Source organism: Lupinus angustifolius, chromosome LG10 (assembly GCF_001865875.1).
Source record: "Lupinus angustifolius cultivar Tanjil chromosome LG10, LupAngTanjil_v1.0, whole genome shotgun sequence".
Taxonomy (NCBI): Eukaryota; Viridiplantae; Streptophyta; class Magnoliopsida; order Fabales; family Fabaceae; genus Lupinus; species Lupinus angustifolius.
This window is the reverse complement of record NC_032018.1, coordinates 12,192,461-12,202,997: the sequence shown is the minus strand read 5'-3', so window position 1 is coordinate 12,202,997 and position 10,537 is coordinate 12,192,461. Positions and strand designations below refer to the sequence as shown.

At 32.9% G+C, this 10,537-nt stretch overlaps 2 protein-coding genes across 2 annotated transcripts; one reads left to right on the top strand and one right to left on the bottom strand.

Annotated features, from left to right (window-relative positions):
• On the top strand, positions 573-2,420 carry LOC109357718 (transcription factor LUX-like). Its single transcript, XM_019601739.1, has 2 exons — positions 573-1,555; positions 1,599-2,420. The coding sequence occupies exon 1, from the start codon at positions 694-696 to the stop codon at positions 1,537-1,539; it is 846 nt and encodes a 281-aa protein (XP_019457284.1). The 5' UTR covers positions 573-693; the 3' UTR covers positions 1,540-1,555; positions 1,599-2,420.
• LOC109358748 (R3H domain-containing protein 1) lies at positions 5,131-8,648 on the bottom strand. Its single transcript, XM_019603174.1, has 4 exons — positions 8,410-8,648; positions 6,495-7,116; positions 5,946-6,228; positions 5,131-5,412 (listed from the first exon to the last, which is right to left on the bottom strand). The coding sequence occupies exons 1-4, from the start codon at positions 8,516-8,518 to the stop codon at positions 5,362-5,364; spliced, it is 1,065 nt and encodes a 354-aa protein (XP_019458719.1). The 5' UTR covers positions 8,519-8,648; the 3' UTR covers positions 5,131-5,361.

Below are 10,537 nucleotides of genomic sequence, written 5' to 3'. Positions count from 1 at the left end.
ACTTTGCTAACGGCTTGTACAAAAACATATATGTTGTATCATGTTACCTCATATCATAGGTGAGCAAGACTCGACCTTACATGATATTCACTCATCTTGTATGATTTGATCATGATCGGACCGAATAGTGTCAGGTCTAAGATTTGGTTCATATTCAAAAATTAGACTCTCTTAATATTTATAATCAGGTAGGGACCAAAAAAATATTTCGTTAGTATAATGATATAAGACTTCACTTGATATTATCCTTAACTAAAATGTTAAAGATTGAATTTATGAGCAATACATATTAGAAGAGATACTCATGCACTCCAAAAAGAATTATTTCTCATCCAAAAACAAGAGAATAAAGTATATCATGATATAAGGATATAAGTTATCATCTTTAACCACTCAAATCATGACATATGTCTTATTTAATCATTTTCTATAAAAATATATTTCTAAAACTAAATAAAATAATATACATGTTATACTTTTATTGGCGGGAGAGAGAAATTATCTATCAGTATAAGAAATATTTTATTCTCAAACATGATAACAAGAGTATTGAGATTCCCATAGCAGGTGAAGGAGGGGAACACAAATTGAAAAGAAAAAAAAAATCAGTAGATCTTGCAAAACTGAGTCTGAAGTAAATAGAAGAGCCACAATTCCCTGAAAAACAAGAAGGTGAAGAGAGATAAAAAAAGAATGAGAGAAGAAGATTCAAAAACATGGGAAGAAGAACTACCTTCCCTTAATGAACTTATGCCTTTATCCCAAACCTTAATCACTCCTCATCTCGCTATAGCCTTCGACATCACAACCACAACTCCCGACAACTTTCAACGACACCTCCATCATCGACAACTTCCAACGACACCTTCAAATCCTACAATTCACACCCAACACCAACAACAACAACCTTCTTCCGCTGACTCCGGCGATTTTGGCTCCGGCAACGGCGCCGACGAACCTGCACGGACCCTCAAGCGACCTCGTCTCGTGTGGACCCCACAGCTACACAAGCGATTCGTTGACGCCGTGGCCCACCTTGGCATCAAGAGCGCAGTGCCGAAAACTATAATGCAGTTCATGAGCGTTGATGGATTAACCAGAGAGAATGTTGCTAGCCATCTTCAAAAATACCGGCTTTATCTCAAGCGAATGCAGGGTCTTTCCAGCGGCGGCGGTGGTGGTGATGCGGCCACTGACCACTTGTTCGCGAGCTCGCCTGTGCCGCCGCATTTCTTGCAGCAGGGGAGGACTAATTCGGATCATTTCTTGCCCTTTGTGCAGGTTCCTGCCATTCAGCACCACCACCAGATGGCGGCTGTGCAGCATCATCAGCCGCAGTTTCACAGGCAGGCGGGGCATCTCGGGTCGCGGCCGAATGGGCACTATGAACATCCTTTTTTGTCTAGGCAGTCTCAGCAGCAGGTTCATAGAATAGGGGCACCAATGCATAGCCCTGTGGCTGGTTATGTTGAGGATATGGGATCGGAAAATGCGTCCGGAGGGAGAAAGATTCTTACTCTTTTTCCAACTGGAGATTAATGAATTTGAGTAAATTGGGTGTTTGTTGCATATAGTGGCCATCTTTTGTTTTTAATTAACTTATTTTAGTTGTCCTTAGTTACACCTTGTTATCTTGTGAAGTTAATGTTTGGTGGTGAATCGAGTTCGGTGGAGGGTCATAGTTGCTATTTTGGCTCATAGTTGCTAGTCTGTGTTAGAGTTGTTGACAAAGGACAATCTAGTTGTTACTAATTGGTATTGGAGTATATACATGTGATCTGCAGATCCAAAAGTTTCAGCAGTCGGGTTTCGCGATAATGATTATTCGAAATTGATTGGTAGAGGTCTCAGTAGACAACAACATGTAAATGCATGTGAGATTGTATGTGAATAAGTAGTTGTGTGGTGTCAAGACTTCCTCTATGTTGATTTATCCGGTAGTTGTCTGGGAATTGGTTGCTGCTCAACTTCATCCAGATTCATTGCAGGAGTGTTTCGGCTGGGGAAATTTTCTATTGTCATTCATGGCAGGAATATGGCAAAAGCAACAAGATTGCTATTGATGGGGAATGCAGATAGTAGTTAATGTGCATTACACTCTGTATAAACTAATGGAAGCATGTCTGATTTGCACATTTGGTTGTGAATTCTTCAATTAAATCCAGGAGCCTCTATCGTCGAAGCCTTATCTCCCGAGTGTCAAGTTTTGTGTCCTTTAGAGGTGACTGCGTTGTACATTTCGATTCTACAGAAGACTTAAATGGCTGATTTAATGCTACCAATTAAAATTCTAATCTTACTCCAGTGTGGAGTTGAGTTCTATATGCTAGATGTACTCAAGTTAAAATAGTTTCCATAGATTTCTAAATTCTATGTATTATTTAATAATGTTCCAACTATTCATATTGGCTTTTTTCTAGTCTTGATGAAAAGCTAAAAGTAAAATCATTGGTGCATATTGATTTTCTTGAATTGATACTTTGCAGTGATTCATAACCAATGTGATATGCTAATATCTGTGTTTAAAGTAATGGACTTGCAAAGTCATGATTAAGTTGGGCATCTAACTCTGCACAAACTGAATTTCAAAACCAATTGGATTATTGTAGAATTTTGACAATCAGCTTAGATTTTAGCTAAACTTGGATTTTATTTATAGAATTTTGATGATTTTCTTCCATTTAGCTGTGCAAAGTCTGAGAATTTGACTCAAGTCATTCACTCATTCATCTAATGTATTTCCTTATGAAATGTTCCTCAATCTCTATGATTAACTTTTCTTCTTTATATACTTAATACTAATTCTTCTCTAATGTGATTATCTTTTCAAAAATAAAATGCAAAATGGCTTGATGCTTGAAGCTAGATTAATTTTTAATGTTGTTGATGAATATATTAGTCTTGATTGCATATTCAATGTGATGAACAAGAGCAGCAACTGTTCTCTTATAGGAAAAGTAGCAATCAACATGACTCTTGAACCATGTGAGAAAAACTGCCTTCTAATGTGTTCAGATTTCTCTCTTTCCTTTTCGGAATCCTGTTATACTATTAGTTCATAAATATTAAACTCATGTTTTTATTATTTTTATTTAATAAAGATATTTGCATGACAAATCAACAAATCATGGTAATTTCGTATCTTGAGTATGATATTTAAAAAATACTAACCTTAAGATGAAAGACAAATCTAGCCGCACAATATCAAAGGAAAATAATAAATTGTTAAGTTCTTATTTCAAAACTATTTGATAACAAGAGAAATAGTCTAATTGATATTTAAATCACACTTGAGAGAATAAACCAATTGATGTGAGACTTTTAAACGGAGACAGTAGTAATGTTTGCCAGGAACCAGGTTTAGGTATTAAGAATAGTGGATTCCTTCCGGATAAGGAATTAATTTCTTTCGGTGTGTATGAATGTCTCTCCAAATAAATATCGCTTATATGAATCAAACTCTTAACCCTTTTGGTAATCCTAAAGATCTACTTGAACCTTACACCACTAGGTAAATGCCTTATTGGTGATCCCCTCCTATAAAAATAAGTATTCAATACATATGATTTCCTTTTGCATTGTAAAGTTAAATAGGTGTTTGTAGTGCAAATTTTTGTACTAATTTTATGATATGTGTTGTCTATCCTTCTAAAAAAATTAGTACAATTTTAATGATTAAAATAGTTATGTCTTCATTAAATTAAACTTTGGATAATTATTTAGATGAGAAACTAATTATTGTTAATTTTCTTTAACATATGGGTTAAATTTCACCCCTTACTCTTTTTTTATTCCGTCCCTTTACGTAAATGTTACTTCTGCTTTGCACCAAAACAAAAAAAATCTCAGATTTGCTCCTGTGAATATAATACAATAGAAAAGGTGCCTTACTTTCTACAGGGAAAAAAGATTAGGTTACAAATATCCAATTTGGGCTAGCAAAAGTCCCCACAAGGTTAAGGTTTTCAAAGTTGTCAAACTCATTTGCATACAATATTTCAACTATGTTCTACCAAATACTTAGAGGCTACTTATAGGTTGCGGAGATGAGAAATTATTGTATAGTTCAGGGAGATAGTCTTATAAAGAAATTATTGGCAATGCATAAATTAATTAAAATTATGATTATGAATTTTGTTTGAAATCAATAATTTGAACAAGACATTAGTTTAATTCAAAGTGTTTTTATCCACAAGTGCTTATTACAATACTTCTCAACCAATTATAATTTTATAAGATAAAAATAAAATTCTGATTGGAGAGTGTGAATAAACCCTTTGAAGTATTAATAGCTTCCTTAATTCAGAATTGTGTAATATTGTTTAAGGAGATAAGTTACTATAACCACTATCACTTTTGTGCCAAAATATGTTATTATTATGCACAATTGAACAAGTAGTTACAAAGTATAGTCAAATATGAAAATATGTCAGAGTAAGTTTGTCCCTTGTTATACCCGTAATAATGATTATAATTAATTTTTGAACTCAAACTCAGTTTTAACTCGATGAAACCCGATAATATTCAGATCCAATTAAGACCAAATTAAATCCAATTAGAAGATCCGATAGAATCATGCTCACCTCTAATGATACTTATATATTTAGTGTGAGTATGAAGAAAAACATCATAGTATTGCTCATTTCTAACTCAATTCTATTTAAAATGACAATATATTATGTTCAATAGGATCCAATTCTATTAGCTCATCAAACTTTAATTTCTACAAATAAGACAAACTATTATATCATGCTCCCCAAAATCCAAATAAACCTAAAAATTATATGCAACATCTAATTTTGTCAAAGTAGAAGAGGGTCAACAAATGTAAAAAAGAATTGCAGGGCTGCTTTGCATGGAGCAGAAATTTATGTGCCTAAGTAGGGATTTGAATTCAGTGACTTTGAAAAATGAGGAATTCAGCAAATACAAGCCATTAGATGAAAATCTGAGTTTATATTCCAAATTGCATTGTATTCTTATTTTCATCCAATCTGTTACATAGCCCGAATTCCCTAAAGTCACCAAAATCACCTTAAGTCACTGAATCCAAACTCTGTGTGTACTTTCCAACAATAAACAAGGTATATATTTATGTTATAACCAACACAGAAACCTTATCATCATATATATCTTAAATTCAATAATCAACTACAATTTACTATTTTATAATCTGTCTCACTAGAAGGTACCAAATATCAAATGATAATACTATAACCATCAAAACTGAAGCCCATAAACATACACACTACTATAACATGAAGGAGTCTAACAGAATACTGAAAAAATAACCCTAATATGAAAGTCTAAAGATCTAAAATAACTTATGCATTCAAATTGAAAGCCCCCCTTAAATGTCATCTAGTAATTCTGTGAATAATCACAGCTCAAGGGTTGTTGACCAAATGGAGCCTGCAAACAGAAAAAAAGTGTATGAGATGCATGATAACAGAGCAAGTAAAATAAAATATAGTGCAAACATATAAGGAACAACAAGATTCTTCAATCCTTATCCAGGAACTAAATTCAAACAATAAAAATGTCCGGAAAATCCCCAAATTTAAAATTAAAATGATGTACATGTCTTAAAGATACACTGCTCTAACGAGCGGCGGGGACACACACATATATACACCATACCCACCACACAATTTGGTCAGTAAAAATTGTAGAATAAAATTAGCCTAAGAATTTTATCTACTCTTTAGGTAGTAAGTTAGAAAATTTTGCATGATTGCAAAAGCAATCTATCACACTAGTAAATTGGAAGAGGAAGCCGAAAAGTCTGAGAAATTTATTTAAAAAGATAATACAAAGGCAAGCAATTTCAAACAATTTTTTTGTGAAGTTGCTAGATTTATTTCAAACATGTCATGGTAGCTAGTAGAAAATCAGTCATCAAACTCAACAGAGTAGTTTAGTTATGTAAATAAATTGTAGATTACCCGGATAACGGCATGTCTAAATTGGTCATATGAATGAGCATACATCATTGCAGGACTTGGCCACTGTAAGTAAGCACCCTCCCTAGGGGTCTGATTCAATCCCGTGGCACAAAAAGGACTCATTATCGGGCTTGCAGGAGGTCCATAACCAAATGAAGGTTGAGATTGTGGCATCTGAGCCAACTGATTAAAAGTAGTATCATATTGAGCAAATGATGGTTGAGCATTTTGAAAATTCATAGGCACCAAGTTAACAGCAGGGGCTGGAATACTCCTAACATACCTGCACCATTAATATATTACAATATGATAAATAAGCAATCACGTATAGTAAAAGTGAAACGCAATGCATAACAAATCAACTTCCAAATAATGAGAATTTGTTCAAAAGAGAACACACAGGCAATGGCTCTAAACAGAAGACAAACAGAGTGGCTATGAAATATGCACAGCGCATTAAAATGGCTAAACATGTATGTAGTTGCACCTATGGAAATCAATTTTCGAAAAGCTCTCAATAAAATTATAAGGTATGGCCATCGAATTAACCTTCCATAGCTTCGATCATAATCTGGATCGGTACGATCCTTTTCCCTATCTCTGAAAATGGCAACTCGGGTAGAATTAGTATCCCTGACACTTAAGCTTCTTTCTGAATCAGCCACGGGGTTCTTGCTTGTTTCATTCTCATCCTTGCTCATAAAAGATATCTTCCCATCCACTGGAACCAGAGATTGAACTTCACCTGAATCAGAGCTTCTAGAGCCACTGAAGATGCGTGCCCGTGCCCGATCATATTCTTCCATCCTCTCTTCCACACTTCTCCAATGATTTCCTTTTTTACCAGCTCCATTGGCTTCATTGAAACTATTTTTATTAGGCCTGGGTTTGAGGACAATTTTTTTCTGCTCAGATTTATCATTTTCCAACTGTTTCACAGGTATTTCAGATAAGCGAACCATAGGATACTTGCTTTCTGCTAGCTTTATCACCAGAATTTTACTTCCCTGTCCGTCTAAGCCATTATCTTGAACCATGGTTTGCATACCATAGTGTTGAGCAACACGATGTGCGGCCAGACGGAGATAGGAAGAAGGGAAATGTTGGAACTCAAAATGCTGCTGATCAGCATTATTCAGAAACCTCTGGATATCCAGCTCCATCCGCAAAACTGAAGGTATAAAAAAGGAGTCAAGAATTAAAACAAAGATATTATGATTCATACTGACGAGTTGAAAAAATTGAAAGAAAATAGGTAAAACACAATCAGACGCGGAACTAGTAGGGGGGAAATTACAGTCACAGCACAATGATCATAGAACAGCCCGTTCATATGCAAGAAAACTCCTAACCCAATTGCAAGACACCAGTCAAGGCCAAGAGTCCAAGACAAATTTTAATCAAAGCAAAAAGTACTTTACCAACTTGTTAAGAAACCCGATAACATCAAGAAATACAGTGAACGTCTTAGACAGAGGACGGGGAATAGGTTACACACATATACTTGGAAAACAACTCAATCTCAGGCTCCATTTAGTTAGACACAAATCTACAAGAGCATGGTATCTGATGATATGTTTACCAAGATATTTTGTTACCTTATCTCCTACTCTCGGGTCACACCCTAACAATTTTCTGTGGTTTAGGGTCCCTTACATGCCCTAATTTAATTGTTACATTAAAATGGAAACCAAGCAGCTTAAATCTATCAACATTTTTCTGTTCTCATTAAACATGTGGTAAACACATATTTTGACACTTGGTAATTTAAATTCAATTTCCAGACTAGGTTTAGCTAATGTAAAATTTTGTCGAATCTCTATGATATTAGCCAAACCCACCTACTGGGATAAAGGCTTAGTTATTGTTCTAGACTAGGTTTAGTAGTCCACAGCGGATGCTACGTTTCCAAAATTCAAACACAAAAATTTAAACAACCTAAAATTTATAAAAACTGGAACATGGTTTTAATCTGCAATCCCCAAAATTGCACCGGAATATTGCAGTTTTGTATATCACCAGATTCCGGAATTGCATCTTGACCACATTTGAATCGACAGACATGGCCTATGTTTTACCCTAATAAAGGGTATATAGCATCTCCAATTACCATTGGTTCCATTGACTTCATTCAGAAAGCAAAAACCTCAGTCAAATATGAAATATTGAAATTCATTCGCACTCTCAAATTATCACAATAACAACACGAAATTACAAACCATGCCAGATCTGACACAATCCAACCTATACATTAATACATAAACCTTAAAAACTATACAAAAACAGATTTCTTATCTAAACAATTAACACGGCAAAAACTAAATCTAGCTCAAGCACAAATTTTGAAGCATACCCATGAAGCAGAATCATTCAATTAACAAAACCATCCCCAACCCACAAAAAAAAGTAAAAATTAAAAACCAAAAATTAAAAACGAAATTGAATATTAAGAAGAGAGTCTAACTAGTGAGACGGTGACGAGGATTCTGAAGAGCCTCGACCAAGAAGGGGTCAACCATTGACTCCTCTTTCAAAAGTGAAACGGCATCGTTTGATGGAGACAACGTATCCATGTTTCAAATTCAGAGAAAAATATTAAATAAATAAAATAATTATTTATTTATTTTTGGTAAATTCTTCTTTGTTCCCCTTCCCTGTGAAGGAAAGGAATGAAGGGTCAGGAGGAAGAAGAAGAGAAGAAGGATCTGTGCCTTATAATAAGCATAGATATGAAAGGAAGATTGAAAACCAGAATAGAGTCTCCTTTTCTTTATTTATTTATTATTTATTTATTTCTGTTATTAACCCAATAGTAAAATTCCACATCAAAGAAAAGACAAAAGGAAAATAAGGAAAAAGGGGTCGCCGCAATTGGGGTAAGGTTTTGTTGTGTACAATTCCAGCGGATCACAAATCATCAAAAGTTCAAAACCATGAGTCTTACCTTTTTCATGTGTAATAAATATATTATAAATATCTCACTGGTGAGTATAGATGATAAATTGAACAATGTCTATGGGTTGGTACATAGCTTGCAATTTTTTTTTATGAGTAGGGCATTGAAATTTAGTAAATTTACCTGTTTTGCTTGCTCCATTTACTAGTTGTGATAATATATAGATTATATTGAATGAATATATATGGATATATATTCAATAATATATATCCAATGAATACAAAAAAAATAAACATTCACAACTCTTGCTACTTTTTAATATTTTTTTTACTATTTCAACTCCCACTTTTTTATGTGTTTCTCATCTTTACTTTGATTTTTTTATTAAATTCTTATATTAGTCTATATTCTTAGAAATATTTGTTCATATGATTGTGAGATCAATGATAGAACATATAAATGTGATTAATATGTAAAGTTTTTTTAAATACATATTATATATAAATATTATTAAAAAACTTTACACATAAAATCTTAAACGATTCATGCTTGTAGCATATTGTAAAAAAATGATTGTTTTAAAAAGTGTTTTTTTTTTAAATTAAAAAAATATTTTTTAAATGAACTTTAAAGATGATTTTTTTTAAAAATGATTTTAAAAAATGTTTTATTGAGATGGTGATTTTTAAGATAATGATTTTGTTAAAAATTGTTTTTAGTTCAAATTCAAAAAATGAAATGAAAACGATATTTATTAATTCAATTAATTAAAATGAATTCATGGATGAATTAAAATACATTCATGAAGTTTGGATATAGATGAATTGGATAATTTAAAATATCGTTTAATAAATTTATATAGATGAATTGAAATGAACTTACTACAATTATATTAGTTATTTATTTAAGAGGTTATAAAAAAGTGGCCTAACCTTGACAACCCATATAACTATGAAAACTAACATGAGATTAATGAGTGGATACCTATGTTAGCCCATATGGGATCATGAAAACCTTATTTTTCAACACATTTGGAATAGTTGTGGTTCCCAATACACTAAATCACAAAATAATTTCTCTTCTCTCAATCTGTGAGGAACTTTGAGATTTGGTTGAGGAAAATCATTATATAAATACTCTTAAGACATACCAAAGAAAGATTAAGAACATGCATCCAAATACATATCTATATCTTATTTTATTATGTGTGGATCATGAAATTCAAAATCCTTAAAATAATTAATATTCACCGATCATAAAGATTTTCTAACATGAAAGAGTATGAATCAATTAAGAAATTCAATCTCAATATCTTGATTCCTAATGGCTAATGATAATATATATACATATGAATGATGTGAGTTAGGTGACAATAATTGTTATTGTAAGAAATAAAAATGCATAATATGAACCATTTGATCTTGTTAATCATCCATCACTTTTCTACACCTATACAAACTCCCCTAATTTTTATACTTTCATTACACTGACCACCCTTGCATGAAAAATAAGTGTGATTTTTTGAACAAAAAATGTTATAAATGAAATTAAGTTAAACAAAACATGATATACTATGGATACAAGTCCAAATAATATATGAGTCGACACCTCTTTATTATTTTTGGTTCGTTACGATATAGTATAAGATCGATTTAAACAATATCTCTTTAGAATTGTTGATGCATTTTGTAACAAA

Excerpts from the sequence above, each read along its gene's own strand:
- LOC109357718 (XM_019601739.1), top strand. The coding sequence starts at position 694 with ATGAGAGAAGAAGATTCAAAAACATGGGAAGAAGAACTACCTTCCCTT.
- LOC109358748 (XM_019603174.1), bottom strand. The coding sequence starts at position 8,518 with ATGGATACGTTGTCTCCATCAAACGATGCCGTTTCACTTTTGAAAGAG. Across the intron at positions 6,229-6,494 it reads TATGATCGAAGCTATGGAAG|GTATGTTAGGAGTATTCCAG; the intron begins GTTAATTCGATG and ends TTAATGGTGCAG. Across the intron at positions 5,413-5,945 it reads TTAGACATGCCGTTATCCGG|GCTCCATTTGGTCAACAACC; the intron begins GTAATCTACAAT and ends TTCTGTTTGCAG.